The 24,424-nt window shown below is 45.6% G+C and overlaps 1 protein-coding gene across 1 annotated transcript in view; it reads right to left on the bottom strand.

Annotated features, from left to right (window-relative positions):
- Positions 1–24,424, bottom strand: part of ARPC1B (actin related protein 2/3 complex subunit 1B) — a 138,657-nt gene that overhangs the window by 9,012 nt on the left and 105,221 nt on the right. The window contains exons 7-8 of the mRNA XM_073633078.1: positions 23,595–23,670; positions 14,933–15,129 (exon numbers count right to left, since the gene is read on the bottom strand). Of these exons, the coding sequence (XP_073489179.1) occupies positions 14,933–15,129; positions 23,595–23,670 (273 nt within the window). The remainder of the gene's footprint in view (positions 1–14,932; positions 15,130–23,594; positions 23,671–24,424) is intronic.

Raw genomic sequence — 24,424 nt, 5'->3', positions numbered from 1 at the left:
AAGTTGCATAGATTGGAACGGGTGCCATTGAACTTAATGGGCTGTGACCCACCATGCGACCTATGTGTCCAAAGTCGCATGACAAGTTGCACTAGTGGAAATGGAGCCCAAAGGTGCTTACAGAACTTCCTTTTGCTTTGCAGGAGACTCTACCTTGGTTGGGACAGTTCCAGTTCTTCCTGGTCATCCTAGTGGAAGAACACGCCGCAATGGCTGTTGGACTTCGTGTGTGGCTTCTATCCCACTCTTTAAGGGATTCTTACACCACGTGCCTCACTAGGAATTCCATTTACTAGAAAACGCCACCACCTGGGCTTAGCATGGCTCACACAGAGACTTGACCTCTGGGACCAAAGTCCCGCATCCCCAGCAGGCTCCTTGGAGCCGCTGACATAGAGGTGGGTGCGTACAGGAGGATTCATAGTTTCTGCTATGAAGGCTGGACCTTGACAGTGACCTATGCCAAATACATTTGGAAGAGGAATGTTGTGACCTAATGAGGTCTTTATCATCTTGTGCCGTGTATTGTCAATCTGACCTAGAAGGACTCACAAAAGCAAAATAGGATAGAAAGGAAATGGTTAAAGAACCCGAAAAGAGTACCAAGGTCAGCAAGGAAAGGAAAGGGTTAAACCCACCCTCTCATACCTGCTACACCAGGGCTAGCAGTGATACATCAACAGTGTGACAGTACAGACAGACAAACTGGTGGTCAAATCATAGCAGAAACACAGAGGCAGCACACCAGGGTATTAATGCATACCTGGAGCCCCCAAAGTCGACCTCCATGATACTTAGGCTCCATTCACACTAACGCGTTTTTTGATGCATTTTGCATTTTGCAGAAATGCATGGGAATTTTTTAACATGGGTTGTTATGGAACAGATACCATCAGGCCCAACACCCACCTGCAGGACCGCAGGGAGGCCCACCTGTACAGTACAACAGTAATTGAAACGCAGCATGCAACTTTTGGAGTTTGTCCAGAGGAAGAAACACTCTGGCCAGAGATGAAACCAGAGTCAGGCCCAGATAATCCAAATTTCTGGAAGGAGCCGGAGCAGACTTCAAGTAATATAGAAGCCGACTGAAAACTGAGGTCTGTATAGTGAGCTACATTGCCCCTCAGTGTAGCCGAGGACTCTGCTCGCAGAAGAAGATCGTCAAAGCAGCCCAGGACCGCAATCACCCGTTTACGTAACCACAGCAGAACTGGGGCCAACCCTATTTTATGAAACGTAGTATGTTTTTATTTGCTACATGTATGTATTCCATTGCTCATGAATAAACTGTATGATTTGATGCAAGTGTTTGATCACGCGCCTTCCATCTATCCTTCCTACACTAACTTCTTCAGACCACCCCTGGTCAGTCTAGGCAGTGGGACACACATGACCACCTTCTCCAGTTTGGCTATTTCAACAGTACTACTTATCCACACCAATAACGTCCTCACGAGCGCAGGAGTAAGTTTTTTTTGTTTATGTTTAAGTCACAGGCCCAGCCCCCGTCCAGTGGGGCTATGTTGCGGCTGACCTGCGGTCTGCACGCGCTCGCTGGCCAGACTGGGGAGACCACTGGATCTTAGTGTCCAGCCCGTCGCCCAGTCCGGCAGTTGATTGTAGATCTTACAGGAAAAAATCCAAGAGAAAAAAGTAGCTTAAAAAGCAAAAACAAAAAATTGCCAGGACCAGAGATCCCAGCAGGGAACTAGGTCCTTACTCCTGACTAGGCAGAAAAAAACTGAAGGCTTATAACAGAGAGAGGGGTGTATATCACCTAGGACTGCCCATGGGCGTAGCCAAGTCTTTTTTTCTGCCTAGTGTCCTACTCCTGTAGGGGGCGATATAACCCTATGGTTCTGAATAAGGAAACGCTGTGTCTCAATGAGCGAATGAGAATTTTTTTCTATCCTAATGCAGCAAATGCATTAAGGTAAAAAAACATTTTAGCTTTAGAACCACTTTAAAGTGGTTCTAAGGGCTGAAGGTTTTTCACCTTCATGCATTCTATGTGAAGCCGCACCCCCCCCCCCCCCCCCCAGTCCTTACCTGAGCTCCCACCGATCCAGCAAGGCTAACGATAGCCTCGGCTGATCCAGGACTCTCCCTCCTCATTGGCTGTGTCAATCACAGCCAGTAAGCCAATGAGGAGAAAGCGGGGAAGGCATGGGGCAGCATGGAGGCATTGGGCAGCAGCTAAGGAGCGAGCATGCAGCAGTAACCCAAGGGGAAGCTGCTTTCTTTGGGGGCACTGCTCGAAGGGGAGGAGTCAGGAGCAGCGGCGGGGGACCTGAAAAGAAGAGTATTGGAGTTGCTCTGTGCAAAACCACCGCACAGAGCAGGTAAGTATAACATGTTTGTTATTTAAAAAACTAAACAAAAACGAAGCTTTAATACCCTTTTTAGTTACCTGTTAACCCATTAAGTGATTTCTTAGCCAAGCCACTTTCAAGATACCTGGAGCACAATCTTTAAACATCTCCTTTTAAGATTCCAGCATATTTGTTAGGCATCTAAATGTATCAAAGAGGATGCAGTTATCTGCATAGAAAAGGGGTGACCAACTAGCTAAAAACTGTAGTCCATTTAGATTCATGAAGGAGGTATAAAAGTCTGTTGCACCTTTCTTTATATTACGTAGCTATCTTTTATGGATTTCAAGCTATCAGTGGTGTATCAGTGGTTTTGTGCTGCCCTAGGCCTGACCAAATTTGTGCCCTCCCCCGCTAATTTAAATATGACCCAACCCTTCCTGTCAAGGTCACTCCTCTTCCTGCAGGGCCTTGAGGGATGAATTCCCCTTATTTGCAGGGTTTTCCTCTCATTTCCTGTTTGGCTATGGGGTGGGAAATGAAGGGAAGGTATGTGGTCCAGTCATTGAGCAAAAGGAAGGATTGGGGGCAGGAACAAATAAATCCATCTGTTTATTTTTCTCATCAGCAATCAACAGAAATAAAATTAAGATTCCTTAACCACTTTCCACCCGGCCACTGCATATGTACGGCCGGGTCGGCGCTCTCTCCTTCTGAGTGGACGTTCAGGAACGTCCCTCAGAAGGAGGGGAATCGCGCGCGGGCCCGCGCAGCGGCGCGATCCCAATGCGCTTGTGTCACCCGGACACGGCGCATCTCAGATCGGCAGGAGGGCTCTGTGATTGGCCCTCCTGATCACATGACGGCCGTGTCCAATCAAAGCCCTCATGTGATGTAAACAGAGGGCCGGTTGCTAGGCGATCGGCTCTCCTCTCCTCACACATTAGTTGTCGGTGAGGAGAGGAGAGCGGATCGCTGCAGCCGGCTGGTGATCAGTGTGTATGAGCTGTTTTTTACAGCTTTTTACACACTGATCATCAGCATAGTAACACACAGTGTAAAACACAATGTCCCAAAACACATGTCCCCAAAACACATACACATGTCCCCACATAGTAAAAACACCCACCTGTCCCCCACATATGTCCCAGTAAAATCACATGTCCCAATGATTATCTGCACACATATGTCCGTGATCACTTGCGCACATCTGTACATGATCATTTGTGTAAATCTGTCCATGATCACACGAACCAATTATTATACACATAATGGGATTTTTTTTTTACCAAAGACATGTAGCAGAATACATTTTGGCTTAAATATATGACAAAATTCGATTTTATTGGATTTCTTTTAAGATAGAATAAAGAAAATATTGTTTTTTTTTCCAAATTTCCGCTCTTTTTTTGCTTATATCGCAAACAATAAAAAACAGAGTCATGAATAAATACCACCAAAAGAAAGCTCTATTTGTGCGAACAAAATGATAAAAATTTCATCTGGGTACAGCGTAGCATGACCGCGCAATTGTCATTGAAAATGCGAGAGCGCTGAAAGCTGAAAATTGGCCTGGGAAGAAGGGGGCGAAAGTGCCCAGTATTGATGTGGTTAATATGTACAACTGACACAAGCAAAGGATTGCAGGAGAGTCCTGCCAGGTATAGGTGACCGTGTTGATGGGATAAGAGACTATATACAAGATTTTAGTAATGAAAATGGTATCATTAGCAGTAATCAGCATGGATTCATGAATAATCGTTCTTGCCAAACCAATCTATTAACATTTTATGAGGAAGCGAGTTGCCATCTACATAAAGGAAGGCACATAGATGTGGTGTGTCTAGACTTTGCAAAAGCATTTGACAGTTTCTCATAAATAGGTGTATAATTATTCCTGCGCTATCATGTGTGTAATTGTCAGAGCTATTGGGAAAAGCTGCCTGCACCGAATCGGGCACAACCAGACCCTGCTAGTGGATGAATAAATTATTAAAATGGTGCTGCGCTAATCCTAAAAAAATGTGCAACAGTAAATTGTAGGAGTAAATCGCCTCCACTTATCCCCTGATGAACTCATGTGTTGTGTGACGTCACGCGTAGGGACGGGACAGGCACTTATGCTGATTGAGGCTTACGAGCTCGCCACTCGTCGGATATTAGCCATTCGTTTCGCTGCTGTATTGTGAGTACCTATGTCTTATATTCATAAAAGCCAGTTTTAGCCTGACAATATTACACTATCTGGGAACTTCCGGTTTTTCTATCTATGTGCCCCTTTACCATCTGAGGGAACTATGCTCCAGGACTAGGACCGCGTTGATAGAGGAGAAAACTTAAAGGATGGTATCCCCATTACTGGTCATATGCTGTTACTCCATTACCTTAAGGTAAGGGGCCACTGCTTACTAATTGGTGTGTGAACATGAAGAGGAGCACTACTTTGATTTATTTGAGCACTTCAACGCAATTTGTGCATGCTATGAAGCCAGTTTTATTTTGTGGAGGAGGACTGTTTTATGTTTAAGCACTTTGACTGAATTTAAGTTTATGTCTTAAGAGTCACGTGGACTTTTATTGCACAAGTCACTTCATGTTTGTTGCATATATACTACACAGTGGAATTTATTGTCGTATTGAATTATTTGCACTTTTATATGGGAGGATTTACTCCTACAATTTGCTGTTGCACATTTTTTTGTCAATTTTACAGTTATATTTTGGTTATGAATATCCACTGAAAGTCAATATTATATATCACGATTGTACTTTGCACTTTTTTCTACTTCAAGTGATTTGTTCTCACATAGGAATGATCACATACTATCCATAACTGCTTATTTTGTATTTTTTAAATTTTCATAATTTAATGATATCTAGCCCACTAGGAGATTTATTTCTTTTTTTGTGTGTCTGCTAGGGGTGCGCATCTTCACTGGCCTCACGATTCGATTCGATTACGATTATCAGGTCCACGATTAACGATGCATCACGATTACTGCGCGCGGTTTTCATCCAAAAAATTTAAGTAGTCAGAAGAACTCCATTTTTTAAATTTTATCTGTTCTTAAAAAAAAGACAACACTCCTTGCATGTAGCAAAGTGTAAACAGTGCAGACAACTTAAAGAGGAGCTCCAGACTGCCCCCAAATGACTACAGGAGATGATCAGAGACTGCGGACATGCTACAGGAGATGGTCAGAGACTGCGGACATGCTACAGGAGATGGTCAGAGACTGCGGACATGCTACAGGAGATGGTCAGAGACTGCGGACATGCTACAGGAGATGGTCAGAGACTGCGGACATGCTACAGGAGATGATCAGAGACTGCGGACATGCTACAGGAGATGATCAGAGACTGCGGACATGCTACAGGAGATGATCAGAGACTGCGGACATGGCACAGGAGATGATCAGAGACTGCGGACATGGCACAGGAGATGGTCACAGACTGGGGACATGGCACAGGAGATGGTCACAGACTGGGGACATGGCACAGGAGATGATCAGAGACTGCGGACATGGCACAGGAGATGGTCACAGACTGGGGACATGGCACAGGAGATGGTCACAGACTGGGGACATGGCACAGGAGATGGTCACAGACTGGGGACATGGCACAGGAGATGGTCACAGACTGGGGACATGGCACAGGAGTTGGTCACAGACTGGGGACATGGCACAGGAGATGGTCAGACACTGGGGACATGGCACAGGAGATGGTCAGACACTGGGGACATGGCACAGGAGATGATCAGAGACTGCGGACATGGCACAGGAGATGGTCACAGACTGGGGACATGGCACAGGAGATGGTCACAGACTGGGGACATGGCACAGGAGATGGTCACAGACTGGGGACATGGCACAGGAGATGGTCACAGACTGCGGACATGGCACAGGAGATGGTCACAGACTGGGGACATGGCACAGGAGTTGGTCACAGACTGGGGACATGGCACAGGAGATGGTCAGACACTGGGGACATGGCACAGGAGATGGTCAGACACTGGGGACATGGCACAGGAGATGGTCAGACACTGGGGACATGGCACAGGAGATGGTCAGACACTGGGGACATGGCACAGGAGATGGTCAGACACTGGGGACATGGCACAGGAGATGGTCAGACAATGGGGACATGGCACAGGAGATGGTCAGACACTTTGGACATGGCACAGGAGATGGTCAGACAATGGGGACATGGCACAGGAGATGGTCAGACAATGGGGACATGGCACAGGAGATGGTCAGACACTTTGGACATGGCACAGGAGATGGTCAGACAATGGGGACATGGCACAGGAGATGGTCAGACAATGGGGACATGGCACAGGAGATGGTCAGACACTTTGGACATGGCACAGGAGATGGTCAGACAATGGGGACATGGCACAGGAGATGGTCAGACACTTTGGACATGGCACAGGAGATGGTCAGACACTTTGGACATGGCACAGGAGATGACAATTCTATGATATGGACTTGTGTCACAGCGCCCCCCCTCCCCCTCCCCACTTACATGCTGCTCTGCCGGTGGGCGATCTGCCTGCTCACCATCTCCCCCCCGATCTCCATTCGTGCGGCCGGTGTTCCCGGTCAGGTCAGGTTCTCAGGTCAGCATCTCCAGCAGTGAATTCTCCCGGGAGAGCGCTCGGTGCATAAAGTTGTTTTTAGTGTGTGTATATTCCGGTCATGTGACTCTCAGCCGTGCCTCCCTCCTCTCACGTCTCTCCTGATGTCAGCCCCGCCCGCCTCTCTTCTGACCTGATAGCTCCAGTCAGTGGGCGGAGCTGACACCAGGAGAGACTGAGAGGAGGGAGGCGCGGCTGAGAATCACATGACCGCAATATACACACACTAAAAACAGCTTTATGCACGGAGCGCTCTCCCGGGAGGGGGCGGGGCTAGACATCGATTTTTCGGGTCGCATGCATCGATGCCGCATCGGGGACACCCGATTTGCGATGCATCGATGCTGCGATTAATTTCAGCAGCCCTAGTGTCTGCTAGGATTAGCGCAGCACCATTTTAATAATTTATTCTCATAAATGTTTACTGTACAAACATAGGCGTGCACAGCCTATTGCATTAGGGTGTGCACCCCAAAGCTCAAACACACATGCGTATATATATATATCTGTGTGTGTGTGTGTGTTTACACTAAAATTACTAGAAGTATTGGGACGCCTCCCTCTACACGCACATGAACTTTAATGGCATCCCAGTCTTAGTCCGTAGTGTTCAATATTGAGTTGGCGCACCTTTTGCAGCTATAACAGCTTCAACTCTTCTGGGAAGGCTGACCATTCTCCCAGAAGCGCATTTGTGAAGTCAGGCACTGATGTTGGATGACAAGGCCTGGCTCGCAGTCTCCACTCTAATGTAATGGCAAGTCAAGTTCCACCACCCCAAACTCGCTCACCCATGTTTTTATGGACCTTGCTTTGTGCACTGGTCCAAATCATTTGGTGGAGGGGGGATTATGGTGAGGGGTTGTTTTTCAGGGGTTGGGCTTGGCCCCTTAGTTCTAGTGAAGGGAACTCTTAAGGCGTCAGCATACCAAGACATTTTGGACAATTTCATGCTCCCAACTTTGTGGGAACAGTTTGGGGAAGGCCCCTTCCTGTTCCAACATGACTGAGCACCAGTGCACAATGCAAGGTTCATAAAGACATGGACTTAGTAGGGGTGGTGGAAAATTAACTTCAAGTGCAAAAATTCACATTATAATAGTAACTAAAACATATAAAATGAAGTGTAACAATCTAAAAAATAAAAAATCCAAAGTGCTATAACGGTGTGAACCTTCCAACTAAAAAGTTGTTGCACTTTAAGTTAATTTGTATTGCAATTATCTGTGGAGGGGTTTCCACCATCCTTGCTAAGTTTTTTAAAAAAGTATGTCTTATTCTCATTTTGATGTGTATTACATGTGAAATCACATATCACTGGAATTATTGCACTTGAAGTTAATCTGTATGGTAAATATCTATAGGAGGGGTTTCCACCGTCCCTGCTAGGCGGTACTGGTGGGCAGCACTGATTGGCAGCACTGATAGGCACTGATAGGTGGCACTAATTGGCAGCACTGATTGGCATTTATAGGCAGCACTGATGGGTGGCACTGATGGGCAGCACTGATGGGCACTGCTAGGTGGCACTGATGGGCATTGATAGGCAGCACTGCTGGGCACTGATTGGAAGCACAGATAGGCACTGATAGGAACTGATTGTCACTGATAGGCAACACTGATAGGCAACACTGATTGGTAGCACTGCTGGGCACTGATAGATGGCACTGATAGGCAACACTGATTGGCAACACAGATGGGCATTGATAGGCTGCACTGATGGGCACTGATTGAAAGCACTGATTGGCAGTGATTGCAAGCACTGATTGGCACTGGTAGGCAGCACTGATGGGCACTGATAGGCAACACTGATTCGCAGCACTGATAGGTAGCACTGATGGACACTGATTGGCACTGATAGGTGGCACTGATTGGGAGCACTGATAACCAGCACTGATTGGCAGTGATTGGGAGCACTGTTTGGCACTGATAGGTGGCATTGATTGGCAGCACAGATGGGCACTGATAGGTGGCACTGATAGGCAGTACTGATGGGCACTGATTGATGGCATTGGTTGGCAATGATAGGTGGCACTGAAAGGCAGGACTGATGGGCACTCATTGGCAGCACTGATGGGCACTGATAGGCAACAGTGATTGGCAGCACTGATGGTCACTGAAAGGCAGCACTGATGGTCACTGAAAGGCAGCACTGATAAGCAGCGCTGATGGGGACTAATAGGTGGCACAGATTGGAAGCACTAATTGGCACTGATAGGCAGCACTGGTGGGCACTGATAGGTGACACTGATAGACAGCACTGATGGGCACTGATAGGTGGCATTGGTTGGCACTGACATGTGGCGCTGATTGGCATGGACAGGTGGCACTGATTGTCACTGATAGGTGGCATTGGTTGGCACTGACAGGTAGCATTGATGGGCATTGATAGGCGGCACCGATTGGCACTGATCTAGGAGAGGGGGAGTTTCACATTGAGCAGTCAGCGAGGCATGTAGGAGCCGCCCAGTGCATGAAACTGTAATGTAATGTCACTGCTTTCAGAGACCAGCTGTCAAAACTCACTGCTGATGTCGGGGGTGGGCAGGACGAAACAGCTAGCCTATCAAACACAAGCCAATGGGATAGGGGCTGGCTGGGCCACTCCATGTATTTGGCCCCACCCCCTTTCTTAAGCAGCCCAATCATTGGCTGGTGTTTGATAGCTGATATAAAGGGGGCGGAGCCACATACATGGAGCAACCCGCCCAGCCCATATCTTGGCTTGTGTTTGATAGGCTAGCTGTTCGATCCCACCCACCCACCCCCGACATCAGCGCTGAGTTTTAACAGCTGGTCTATGCAAGCAGTGACATTACATTACAGTTTCAAGCACTGAGCGGCTCTTACATGCCTTGCTTACATGTGAAACTGTCTCACAGGCAGTGGGCTATACAGTCTCTTGCAGCATTTTACAGCAGATCTCGGGACACACATTAGGGTGTGCCTAGGCACACCCGGCACATCCAGTGCGCACGCCTATGTGTACAAAATAAGGTCCATTAGCATGGACCATAGGGTGAGTACATGGTTAGAAAACTGGCTACAATGGCGAGTTCAGAGGGTGGTGATAAATGGGGAATGTAAAAAGGTGTTCTTACGGGCCCAAAAGTACACCACTCAGCGCCAGGGACAGAAGTCGTTCTGAAGCAGGAATATAATGAAGATAAAATACGAATAACACCAATTTGCTGTCACAATAGGTACAAAGAGGTGCAAACTAAAAATAATAGTATAAAAGCAGCCGTTTAAAAATATGGATAAATCATAATAAATAGTGGTATACAATAATCAGCAGACAAGACCATAATATCACTCTAAAAACAGCGCTAATGTTGAGCTAAAACAAATATACATGTGGCCAACTTCACAAACAAAGTCCTTTGAGAGAGGTGGGTAGTTGAAAAAGTAGTTCAGAAAGTGTTCATAGGTGATCATAGTATAGAAACTCAGTGTGCACCTTCCACCGGTCAATCCAATTCCACCATGTGAGAACACGTTCCCCTCAGGGGGTTAAACTCACCAGAGCTTAATAGTAATAAGCCTCCAAGGAAAAAAACATCCAAGCCACAAGCCACTGCCAGCACCGCTCTGGAGGAATCTCAGATGATCAAGGCTCAGAAATAACCCTGCTCCATGCAGTAGAAACAGAAGTTTCTACTGCATGGAGCAGGGTTATTTCTGAGCCTTGGAGGCTTATTACTATTAAGCTCTGGTGAGTTTAACCCCCTGAGGGGAACGTGTTCTCACATGGTGGAATTGGATTGACCGGTGGAAGGTGCACACTGAGTTTCTATACTATGATCACCTATGAACACTTTCTGAACTACTTTTTCAACTACCCACCTCTCTCAAAGGACTTTGTTTGTGAAGTTGGCCACATGTATATTTGTTTTAGCTCAACATGATATTATGGTCTTGTCTGCTGATTATTGTATACCACTATTTATTGTAAATGGGGAATACTCGGAATGGTCAGGAGTGGGTAGTGGGGTCCCACAGGGTTCTGTGCTGGGACGAATCCTATTTAATTTATTCATAAACGACCTGGAGGATGGGGTAAACAGTTATCTCTGTATTTGCGGACAATACTTAGCTAAGCAGGATAATAACTTCTCCGCAGGATGTGGAAACCTTGCAAGAAGATCTGAACAAATGAATGGGGTGGGCAACTACATGGCAAATGAGATTTAATGTAGAAAAATGTAAAATAATACATTTGGGTGGCAAAAATATGAAGGCAATCTATACACTGGGGGGAGAACCTCTGGGGGAATCTAGGATGGAAAAGGACCTGGGGGTCCTAGTAGATGATAGGCTCAGCAATGGCATGCAATGCCAAGCTGCTGCTAGCAAAGCAAACAGAATATTGGCGTGCATTAAAAAAGGGATTAACTCCAGGCATAAAGCGATAATTCTCCCACTCTACAATACTCTGGTCTGGCTGCACCTAGAGTATGCTGTCCAATTCTGGGCACCGGTCCTCAGGAAGGATGTACTGGAAATAGAGCGAGTACAAAGAAGGGCAGCAAAGCTAATAAAGGATCTGGAGGATATTAGTTATGAAGAAAGGTTGCGAGCACTGAACTTGTTCTCTCTGGAGAAGAGACGCTTGAGAGGGGATATGATTTCAATTTACAAATACTGTACTGGTGATCCCACAATAGGGATGAAACTTTTTCGCGGAAGGGAGTTTAACAAGACACGTGGCCACTCATTAAAATTAGAAGAAAAGAGGTTTACCCATAAACTACATAGAGGGTTCTTTACTGTAAGAGCGGCAAGGATGTGGAATTCCCTTCCACAGGTGGTGGTCTTAGCAGGGGGCATCGATAGTTTCAAAAAACTATTAGATAAGCCCCTGAACGACCACAACATACAGGGATATACAATGTAATACTGAATCACATACATAGGTTGGACTTGATGGACTTGTGTCTTTTTTCAACCTCACCTACTATGTAAATATGTAAGATTTCCTAATATTTAACTGACATATGCATCATTACAAGCTTGAAAACTCTCAGGGATTTCTAGTATATACAGTATCTCACAAAAGTGAGTACACCCCCTCACATTTTTGTAAATATTTTATTATATCTTTTCATTTGATACTGAAGAAATGACACTTTGCTACAATGTAAACTACTGAGTGTACAGCTTGTACAACTGTGTAAATTTGCTGTCCCCACAAAATAACAATACACAACCATTAATGTCTAAACCGCTGGCAACAAAAGTGAGCACACCCCTAAGTGAAAATGTCCAAATTGGGCCCAAAGTGTCAATATTTTCTGTGGCCACCATTATTTTCCAGCACTGCCTTAACCCTCTTGGACATGGAGTTCACCAGAGCTTCACAAGTTGCCACTGGAGTCCTCTTCCACTCCTCCATGACGACATCATGGAGCTGGTGGATGTTAGAGACCTTGTGCTCCTCCCCCTTACGTTTTTAGGATGCCCCACAGATGCTCAATAGGGTTTAGGTCTGGAGAAATGCTTGGCCAGTTCATCACCTTTACCCTCAGCTTCTTTAGCAAGGCAGTGGTCATCTTGGAGGTGTGTTTGGGGTCGTTATCATGTTGGAATACTGCCCTGCAGCCCAGTCTCTGAAAGGAGAGGATCATGATCTGCTTCAGTATGTCACAGTACATGTTGGCATTCATTGTTTCCTCAATGAACTGTAACTCCCCAGTTCCGGCAGCACTCATGCAGTCCCAGACCATGACACTCCCACCACCATGCTTGACTGTAGGCAAGACACACTTGTCTTTGTACTCCTTACCTGGTTGCCGCCACACACGCCTGACACCATCTGAACCAAATAAGTTTATCTTGGTCTCATCAGACCACAGTACATACAGCGGTTTAACAGGACAGGTTCCACTCAGAACAGGCCTCACCATGGTCGACCAAAGAAGTTGAGTGCATGTGCTCAGCGTCATATCCAGAGGTTATCTTTGGGAAATAGACTTATGGGTGCTGCCAGCATTGCTGCAGAGGTTGAAGGGGTGGTGGGGGGTCAGCCTATCAGTGCTCAGACCATATGCCGCACACTTCATCAAATTGGTCTGCATAGCTGTCGTCCCAGAAGAAAGCCTCTTCTAAAGATGATGGACAAGAAAGCCTGCAAACAGTTTGCTGAAGACAAGCAGACTAAGGATATGGATTACTGGAACCATGTCCTTTGGTCTGATGAGACCAAGATAAACTTATCTGGTTCAGATGGTGTCAAGCGTGTGTGGTGACAACCAGGTGAGTAGTACAAAGACAAGTGTGCCTTGCCTACACTCAAGCATGGTGGTGGGAGTGTCATGATCTGGGGCTGCATGAGTGCTGCCGGCACTGGGGAGCTACAGTTCATTGAGGGAACCATGAATGCCAACATGTACTGTGACATACTGAAGCAGATACTGAACCTCCTCCCTTCAAAGACTGGGCCACAGGGCAGCATTCCAACATGATAGCAACCCCAAACACACCTCCAAGACGACCACTGCCTTGCTAAAGAAGCTGAGGGTAAAGGTGATGGACTGGCCAAACATGTCTCCAGACCTAAACCCTATTGAGCATCTGTGGGGCATCCTCAAACGGAAGGTGGAGAAGCACAAGGTCTCTAACATCCACCAGCTCCGTGATGTCGTCATGGAGGAGTGGAAAAGGACTCCAGTAGCAACCTGTGAAGCTCTGGTGAACTCCATACCCAAGAGGGTTAAGGCAGTGCTGGAAAATAATGGTGGCCACATAAAATATTGACACTTTGGGCCGAATTTGGACATTTTTACTTAGGGGTTTAATCACTTTTGTTGCCAGCAGTTTAGACATTAATGGCTGTGTGAAGGTGAAAAAAAGAGACAGCTACTTGAAATGATATGACGTGAATAATAAAATAATACTTCAACACATAAAATAATACAACCAATAACTGTGATCATCAGAAAGTGTAAAAATATTAAATCAAATGGGAAAAATTATTATTTTATGTAGTCCAACCTAAAAAGGCAAAATTAATAATAACAAAAGTCTATCCTTTGAACTAATCATAAATAGATAAAAGTAATGTGTAATAAATCCAAGACATTTCAATCTTATTCCAACACCGTTGTGTCTAAAAATTGTGCTCCAAAAGAAACTGTGCTCCACCCAAAGTGAGAAAATCAATTGCGCTCAAAAGAAGTCATCAGCCGCAAAGTGACCATCAAGCACAGATATAGAGAAGATTGCTCCCATCAATTCATATATCAGACTTGCTCCAACCAAGCTCTTTATCTCCTTTAGCAGATTAGGATCAGAAGTAGTCAGCCACAAACTGACCATCAGGCATAGATAAACAAGATGAAGTAATCCCATCAATTGGTAAATCAGACTTGCTCCACTCAAACTCCCTTTCTCCTTTAGTAGTTCAGGATCTATAAGAATGTCTCCACCAATGCCATAAAGAGCCATAAAGAGGCAGATGATCGTGTAATATTCTTTAATAATAGACAAAGTTAAAACAATGATGTATTGCACTCACATGCTGGCAGTAGTAAATAAGCATCAAGTTAAATGCAGCTCTACACCAAGGGTGCCTAATCAGCCTGCTCTATGATGAGCTGTATTCGCTGTAAGGAAAAACAGCGTGCGTACCACCCGGCTTAATAGCTGAATTGGGAGGCTCCTTTACATGTGCGTCTTACCCTTATTAATGGCTGTGTGTTGAGTTATTTTGAGGGGAGAGCAAACTTACACTGGTATACAAGCTGTACACTCACTACTTTACATTGTAGTAAAGTGTCATTTATTAAGTGTTGTCACATGAAAAGATATAATAAAATATTTACAAAAATGTGAGGGGTGGTGTACATACTTTTGTGATATACTGTATATCTTCTGGCAACCAGCAACACTGACAACAGGGTATCATAATTATTCATAGATGTTATAGCGAAACAAACAGTAATAGAGGGGTTATCATATTCTTGTCTACATATCTCCTTACCTAATGCTATTTTTATGCAGAGAATCCAGTGTTCCATTGTTGGTATCAGAGCTGGCTTTTTTGTCCAGGTTCTGAAATCTCTCTCGTGCGGTCATTCCTTTCTGTGCGCTCTGCTTAGGGATGTCCAGCTTTCCTCCAAAGCTCAGACTCCCCTGGTCTTTATCATATGTAAACAGCATAGGATAGCAGTCATGACCCTGGCAGGAGATAGAAATAAGAACTTAAAGAAAATCTAAATCTAAAATTGTGTTTGTAATATTAGGTTCATATTAAAAAGCATAATATAAAATATAGAAGAATTTAAGGGTCTTAGTTTATGATTTTAGTTGTTGGATAGTAAAGTGGGTACAGTTTTTTTTTTAAAGAGAAACGATGCTGTTATTTCAAAGGTTTCTTATGTTGTATAATTGAAGTGTGTACACTATTCACATTTACTTTTTCCAGTAAGTTTTCAGCTCATAGAAGTGCAGTACTTGTGAATTCTAATGCTATGTACAAACGATAGGATTTTCCGACAACAAAACCGTGGATTTTTTTCCGAAAGATGTTGGCTCAAACTTGTCTTGCATACACACGGTCACACAAATGTTGTTAGAAATTCCGAATGTCAAGAACGCGGTGATGTACAACATGTGCGACGAGCCGAGAAAAATGAAGTTCAATAGCCAGTGCGGCTCTTCTGCTTGATTCCGAGCATGCGTGGACTTGTGTGCGTCGGAATTGTGTACACACGCTCGGAATTTCCAACAAGTCTTGTTGTCGGAAAATTTGAGAACCTGCTCTCAAACATTTGTTGGCGGAAATTCCAACAACAAATGTTCTATGGAGCCTACACACGGTCGGACTGTCCGGCAACAAGCTCACATCCAACATTTGTTATCGGAAAATCCTATCGTGTGTACGGCCCATTGGATGGGTCATGTTTGCTGAAGGCTCACTCACCTGCTTTTCAAACCAAAAAAATCATAGCAGTCCTGAATGAATAATTTTTATTAAAGTGAAACTTTAACATCACACATCCAATAAGTATAGTTTATTTTTAAAAAAATGAGTTTCTTGAAATGTGATAGAACATATTCATGTTTGACAAAGCCTGGTTCATCCAACTTTAGCAAATCATCCCTATAGACAAACAGTCATGGGAACAGCTAGAGCAGGGGGTACTCCAACTTTTTAAGGTCCAGTGCGGTATCCATTGGGCTGTAGGTGGTTGGACTGTTGCCAGTGGAAGTTTAATATGTCCCAACATTGGTGGACAGTAAGTGTAAAAAACAACCCAGCATCTTTGGTAGTAAGGATGCCCTGGCATTAGCGGAAGTAAAAGATGCCCTTGTGTTGGGGGTCAGTGGAGGTAAAAATGCAATGGCAGCAATTGGGAGGAGTAACGCCGCTCCACTGGTGTCAGTGAGGGGAATAGTATCCCAATTGGGATTCTGAGTGTTTTTCCAGCACTGGTGTTAAGTGATTACCTACCTTTTTATACTCGCTGTGTCTCCCCACTTCTCCTCTACTGGCTAGATGATGTCACAGCTAGAACTATGTAGGCACACGCAGACAGAAGATTGCCCAGCCCAATGGGGAGAGCTAAGGTATATTTGTCTGTTTCTTGAATGCTCTGCATTCTAGCACTTGTTACCCACTGCCATTCTGCATACAGCTGCACGAGAAAGCATTGAAAAGATTCTGCATGCATGGCCTTCTCATTGCAGGAGTTTGTAAACTGCTCTATGAGCCATAAGCTGGCCATGGATGGATCGAAATTCAGCCGGTGCAGCAGGGTCTGGCTGGATTTCAATCCATATGTGGCTGCTCCTGCTTGACAGAAGACTTATTGGAAAGCTGATCAGCTGATCAGTGTATTCTGACAGGGAGGTCCCCTATGTCAGAATACAATGTCTCAGCAGGGAGTATTCCTTCATCCACCTCGAATGTATAGATGGAGGAATCCATTTGGTTTGTTTTTTTGCATTCAGCCTTCTGGCTGAATACGAAAATTAAACTAAGGCTGGCCAAAGATGGATTTTAAAGGGCCGTACACACGATCAGACTTTTTGACAACAAACATGCAAATTAGCTGTTTTGGAGCAACATCCAACCGTGTGTACGCTCCATCGGACAAACTTTTTCAGTTTCCATCGGACTTTTGTTGGCTGTGCGAACAGACAAACTTTCCGGCAACAAAAGTCCGATGGAGCAAAGTCCGATCGCGTGTACACAAAGCCATCGGACTTTTGTACAAACTACAGTACGCAGCCGCGAGAATGTTTCCAGCGCGATCGGATCGCGCTGGTTCTCGGCGGCAGGGTACTGTACATCTCATGCTAGCTGCAATAGGAAAAACACATTTTCCTACTGCGGCGGGCGCAAGAGGGAATTCCCCTCTGGGGGAATACCAAGCCCTTCGGTCTGGTATGGATTTTAGGGGAACCCCCTACGCCAAAAAAATGGCGTGGGGTTCCCCCCAAAGTCCATACCAGACCCTTATCTGAGCACGCAGCCTGGCCGGTCAGGAAAGGGGGTGGGGACGAGCGAGCGCCCCCCCCCGAGCCGTACCAGGCCACATGCCCTCAACATGGGGGGTGAGTGCTTTGGGGGAGGGGGGCGCCCTGCGGGCTCCCCACCCCAAAGCACCTTGTCCCCATGTTGACCCTGGCCGTTGGTTGTCGGGTCTGCGGGCGGGGCGATTATCGGAATTCGGGAGCCCCCTTTGATAAGGGGGCCCCCAGATCCCGACCCTATGTGAATGAGTATGGGGTACATCGTACCCCTACCCATTCACCTAGGGAAAAAAGTGTCAATTAAAAACCTGTTTACTGTGTTTTTTAAGTAATTTATTAGGCAGCTCCGGGGTCTTCTTCCGACTTCGGGGGTCTCTCCGGCGTCTTCTCCCGGTGTCCGCATCTTCTGCCGGCTCCACCGCTATCTTCTGCCGCTCTTTTGCCAGCGGTGGCCCGAACTTCTGGATCGTCTTCTTCCCTCTTCTCTTCCAGAGATGTTGACACGACGCTCTCTCCAGCCGGAATGCTCTCTGTGCGCTACGCAATGGATTTATATAGGCGGTGACCCCGCCCCCGATGACATCACAGTCCCGGGGCATGCTGGGACTGTGAGGTCATAAGGGGGCGTGGTCATGTCATCTTATGACCACGCCCCCTTATGACCTCACAGTCCCAGCATGCCCCGGGACTGTGATGTCATAGGGGGCGGGGTCACCGCCTATATAAGTCCATCGCGGAGCGCTCAGAGACCATTCCGGCTGGAGAGAGCGTCGTGTCAACATCTCTGGAAGAGAAGAGGGAAGAAGATGATCCAGAAGTCCGGGCCACCGCTGGCAAAAGAGCTGCAGAAGACAGCGGTGGAGCCGGAAGAAGATGCGGACGCCGGAGAGACCCCCGAAGTCGGAAGAAGACCCCCGAAGTAGGAAAGGACCCCCGAGGTCGGAAGAAGACCCCAGAGCTGCCTAATAAATTACCTGTGTACTGTCTTTTTTATTGACACTTTTTTTCCCTAGGTGAATGGGTAGGGGTACGATGTACCCCATACTCATTCACATAGGGTGGGGGGCCGGGATCTGGGGGCCCCCTTATTAAAGGGGGCTTCCGGATTCCGATAAACCCCCCCGCCCGCAGACCCCGACAACCAACGGCCAGGGTTGTCGGGAAGAGGCCCTTGTCCTCATCAACATGGGGACAAGGTGCTTTGGGGTGGGGGGGCCCGTAGGGCGCCCCCCTCCCCCAAAGCACCCACCCCCCCATGTTGAGGGCATTCGGCCTGGTAAGGCTCAGGAGGGGGGGCGCTCGATCGTCCCCACCCCCTTTCCTGACCGGCCAGGCTGCGTGCTCGGATAAGGGTCTGGTATGGATTTGGGGGGACCCCCACGCCGTTTTTTCAGTGTAGGCGGTTCCCCTTAAAATCCATACCAGATCTAAGGGCCTGGTATGCCCCTGGAGGGGAACCCATGCCGGTTTTTTATTTAAAATTTGGTGTGGAGTTCCCCCTCAAGATTCAAACCAAACACAGTGCTTGGTATTGGCGGGGATCCAAGTCGGATCCCCGCACCAGTGTGAACCCGGCTCGCAAGATGTCAATCTCGCCAATAAAAGTGGCGAGATTGACACAATATCAGACAACAATAAAGAAGTTGACCAAAGGGTGGTGGTAAAGAGCTGAAAAACCACGTGATTTGGTGAAAGTTGGCTGGAAAAGTCCTGTAGTCTGTATGCAAGACAAACTTTTGGGAAACGCCCTTTGTACAAAAATCCAAGGGAAAGTTTGTACAAAGTCCTATCGTGTGTATGGGGCTTAAGAATGCAGAGTTAGGAGTTATCCTTATAATACAAGGCCAAAAAATGAAATTGGTTGTAAATCCTTCTAACATTGCTTAAAAGTGACAAGATCAGTGTGACTACAATACTTCTCATCAGGGTTAGAAATTTAGGAATGGTGTTCACAAAAGATACACCAATGACTATTTACACAGGTGGCAACCTTTGTACTGTTTTGGAGTTAGTTTAAAGTCATATTGAAGGCAGATTTAAAAAAAAATAACAAACATGTCATACTTACCTGTTCTGTGCAGTGGTTTTGCACAGAGCAGCCCCAATCCTCCTCTTCTCGAATCCCCAACCAGTGCTCCTGGCCCCTTCCTCCTGCCAACTGCCCCCATTGCAAGCAGCTTTTGAGCCGCTGCTCTGTGTGTCCATTCACACATGGAGCACAGCTTGACCCTGTCCCCACTTTCTCCTCATTGGCTCACTTGCTTTGACTGACAGGCTCCCACTAATGTCTCAGCCAATGAGGAGGAAGAGACCTGGGAGAGCTGCTGCTTCTGCACACATTGCTGGATCGAGATGGGGCTCAGGCTGCTGCACACAGAAGTTTTTTTTTTACTGTCATGCATAGAATGCATGACAGTAAAAAACCTTGAGCCTTTAGAACTTGCACTCTGTGCTATCCTATATTTATTTTCTCTTAGGTCGTTGAAATTAATTCATGTGCCAGTACTCATGCATAAAATAATAGATGCCCTAAAATTATTTATTAAAAGGTTTGGCCACAACATTAAAATATTTTTATAGTGCCTGGAGCAAAAGTGGTAATTACATTTGCTATTCATTAAAAAGTTTCCTCTGAAAAGCTATGAATCTAAGAGGTATGAATCTGGCTAATGGACGTCTAATCAGAACACTGAGGCAGCACTCCAAGAGGGAAGCAAGGACTTTGAAGAAACAAGTTAAAAAGGAAGGCGCCTCTAAGTGCAGAGCAACAAGACTATTAGCCAAAAGGGTTAAAAACACTTGCTAGAAGGTTATGGTAAAAAGACTCAGGCCTCATTTACACTGCTGTTGGTAAACTGACGTTTAGGAGCAGTTGGGCATTTTTTTTCTACTGCTCCTGAACAATGTTGGCGGGGAGTTCTGATAAGCCAACTTAGGTGCTCATGCTCTTAATCAAGGTCATCTGCTGATCTGAGAACTGTAGTGGGGACTTTTAATGGCAACTATAATCACAGGTAGTTTTACTCACTGTGTCTCTGACTTTGTGGTGTCTCGTAGCAGTGACACCTATGCTGAAATCAGGAGATAGGGTCTCCTCTAGCCCCTCCCACTTCACATTCCTCACCAGTCAGCTGACCTCTAGTCTCTGCCCCCCAGTCATGCCGTGAACTGAATGGGCAGCTGCGAAGAGGCTGAGTGGGCGGCTGCGGGCTCCAGGGACAGCTCTGCTCGGCGGCCACAAAAAGGCTGGGAAAGCGGTGCGGGCTTCAGAAACAGACAAGGATTTGGTGACCCCTGGCAAATCATCATTTGACCCCCGAGGGGGTCCCGACCCCCAGGTTGAGAACCACTGTTCTAGTAAGTGTTTTTAACCCTTTTGGCTAATACAGTCTTGTTGTTCTGCGCTTAGAGGCGCCTTCCTTTTTATCTTAGCTCCCTCTGTTGTGTGAATTTTAAAATATTTTTAGCTTGTCACCATACCTATGATCAAAAACATCAATTCATGTGGTATTAGTCATTTTACATGAAATTTCCACTTAAAAATGTTAAAATCATAATAGGAAATACTGCATTGGCATGGAACCATCACTTTCCTACATGAAACTAGCATTTAACTAAAGTCTCAATTTCCCCAAAACTGGCATTTTATCTCATTAACTGTTATTTTATTATTACCTCAAATGGTTCCTTCACTGTCCTTCCTCAGTGGAGGCCTCACAGAAACTAAGTGTTAATTTCTGCCAGAAGGTGGTCATAGTTTTAGAAAAAACCTGCACAATAATGTTTATGAAATGACTTTTACATACAAAATAATGCACAAAAGGTGAATATAACGTGCATGTGGTAATTTAGGCAGACCTGTGCGATAAAGTGAATAAAAAAAAAAAAAAATGCACAGCAAAAAAAATACTGCATGCGTAGGCTTTTTTGAAGGAACAATTTTGTGTTTAAAAGGACACAAAGTGTCTGCAACAGAGGGTGTCCCAAGTTCACAGCAGATGCTTCATTTTGTGTTTGTGGCAATTCTTAAAATGTATCTATACATAAAACTTTTTTTTTTTTTTAAAGTTTTGAATAGACTGGGGAACTGGGAAAGGTTGGAACCCCTATCAGGTTTTACTGCTATCTAGGGCTCTGTTAGGGCCCTTTCACACTGGGGCGGTTTGCAGGCGCTATTGTGCTAATAATAGCGCCTGCAAACCGACCCGAAATAGCCGCTGCTTTGTCTCCAGTGTGAAAGCCCCGAGGGCTTTCACAGTGGAGCGGTGCGCTAGCAGGACGGGAAAAAAGTCCGGCTAGCAGCATCTTCGGAGCGGTGAAGGAGCGGAGTATACACCGCTCCTGCCCATTGAAATCAATGGGACAGCGCGGCTATACCGCCAGCAAAGCGCCTCTGCAGAGGCACTTTGTGGTGGTTTTTAACCCTTTCTCGGCCGCTAGCTGGGGTAAAACCGCCCCTCTAGTGACCGAATACCGACGGTAAAGCGCCACTTACAATAGCGGCGCTTTACCACCGACGCCGCCCCAGTGTGAAAGTGGCCTTAGAGATTTTCCTTCACTTTCTGTTCTGGGGATAACAATTTTTTTTTTTTTTTTTTACAAGACAGGAAGTGAAGGAATCTCCCCAACAGAGGCTCTGACTGCAGTAAAACCTGACAGAAGTACTAATCCACTCTATACCAAAAAAAAAAAAAAAAAAAAAAGAAGTTTTGGGTATAAATACACTTTAAAGAAAACCTGTGGGATCATTTAGGCTTGGTTCACACTGGAGCGGAAACCCTGCGAATCCAGTGCAGGTTACCACATCGCATCTGAATTGCCGGTGGTTCACACGGCCATATGCAAACTGATGGGAGTGTCAATACAAAGTTAAAAACACCTCCAGATCGGTTCGCAGATCGCAGTGGGAACTGTGAATTCAGACAGGAATCGGTTTGCATGGGTGTGAACACCCATGCAATCCGATTATGGTGTGGACAAAAAAAAGGGTCCTGCACGAGTTTGGTCCGAATGCGATGCAAATTCAGAACTTGCCGTTTATATGGCTCAATTCAGATTGCACAGACATCGCATGTGATCTGCACAGCAATGCAGTGCAATGCAGTGCAATGCGAATCACATGCAATGTCTGGCATTACAGCAGTGTGAACCGGCCCTAAAAACTACTAAACACTTGCAGGTAGGAGATGACAGTATAAGTTTTAGAATTTTTCCTTTATGTTTCCTACTGCTATTACTGCCTGGGACCTTTCCAGAACAGTTGCAGATTTCCTCAAACTCAAAGAATGTTTTACAATTCTACAAACATGCACATTGCCCCCACATGACAATACATGGGTCTGTTGGTTGTTCAGGCACTATACATTACATTGTGGAATTGGGCCTCATCCCCGCTATGAGAAAGTGGATACACTTCTGGAAAGTTCCAAGCATTGAGGCTGGGTTCACACTGGAGAATGCAGCGGCTCACAGCAGGAGTCCAGTGCGTCTCCATTCACCATTTCAGGTCCGATTTCAGCCCAAATTTTTTGGCTGAATTTTGGACCTGAAACGGACCAGAAGATGCAATACACTGCTCCTCCACCGCTCCTGCCCATTGAAATGCGGCGCTTTGCGGATCGCTTTAACCCTTTTTCGGCCACTAGCGGGGGTTAAAAGTGCCCCGCTAGCAGACGAAAACCTCCGCAAAAACTACGGTAAGTCGCCGCTAAAAACAGTCGACACCCCAGTGTGAAAGCAGCCTAATAATGTATATTCTGACAGTTTATACTGTCATCTACCTCCTGCAACTGTTAGGTAAGTAGTTGTTTTGTTCCCGCAGGTTTGCTTTAAAGACAATTGAAAGCAGACTTAGGGGCATATTTAAAAAAGCAGGCCAATGTAGGCGCATTCACCTGCATAGATTGGCTTGCAAATGCTGGCCATTTGCTGGTGTTTGCCCTGTAGATTAATAATGTAAATCTGCAGTGATGCTGTAAATGGTGTACAATTTTAAAGAAAGATGCAATTAGTAGTCAAAGGCAAATATTTGTCAAACCAATAATTGGTTAGCCAATTTAGCTTGGTCAGCCTAAAAAATATGCCCCAGAGTGTCATGCATGTTTTTCATCCTGAAATGGCACGATTTGTTACAGTAAACAAAAAATACTTTTTTTTTTACTTACGGCAGCAACTAAGCTGTTTTCTGTAATAAATGTCAAACACAGGAGAGGCAAAGTATCTGTGGTTAGAGTTGCAACCCTGTAAGCAATCAATTATTAAACAGTTAATAACAGTTTCTAATATTATAAACCAGTATTTATTTAGCACTGACATATGCAATATGGAGAAGAATCAGCGCAAACAATTTGCTTAAAGCGATATTAAAACCAAAACGTAATATATTGTAGCCTACCAATCCTTAGATGTGGTGGCTGCATTTTTTTTTTTCCCCGTCTGTATTAACTTGGTGATCTGGTGAATAACACACCTCCTGTATTAGAGTGCCCCACTCTGGATGAAGGAGCACATGAGGCAGCAGTGTTAATCTGGTAAAACTTTTAGATGTACTAGCAGATTTAGATACAGTAACAAATTGAAGCCAAACTCCCGCTCACACTGCAGTTACAGCCACCATTTTTTTTCTCTCTTTTCAGATAAAAGTTAAACATGAATAAATAAAAGCTTACCATTGTAAGCACCCCTGTCAGTGGTAAATGGTTTGTCTCAGCACTCTAAACCCTTTGAAGGAGAGCTTGTTCTGCTGAAAAATAATGCCCTGTACACACGGTCCGACATTGATCGGACATTCTGACAACAAAATCCATGGATTTTTTCCGACGGATGTTGGCTCAAACTTGTCTTGCATACACATGGTCACACAAAGTTGTTGGAATTTCCGAACGACAAGAACGCAGTGACGTCCACCACGTATGACGAAACTATGAAAGGGCAGTTCAATACCAAGCGCGGCACCCTTTGGGCTCCTTTTGCTAATCTCGTGTTAGTGAAAATT

Source organism: Aquarana catesbeiana, linkage group LG06 (genome assembly GCF_042186555.1).
Source record: "Aquarana catesbeiana isolate 2022-GZ linkage group LG06, ASM4218655v1, whole genome shotgun sequence".
NCBI lineage: Eukaryota > Metazoa > Chordata > Amphibia > Anura > Ranidae > Aquarana > Aquarana catesbeiana.
Note: the sequence above shows the minus strand (reverse complement) of the source record. Positions and strands in the feature narration are given on the sequence as shown.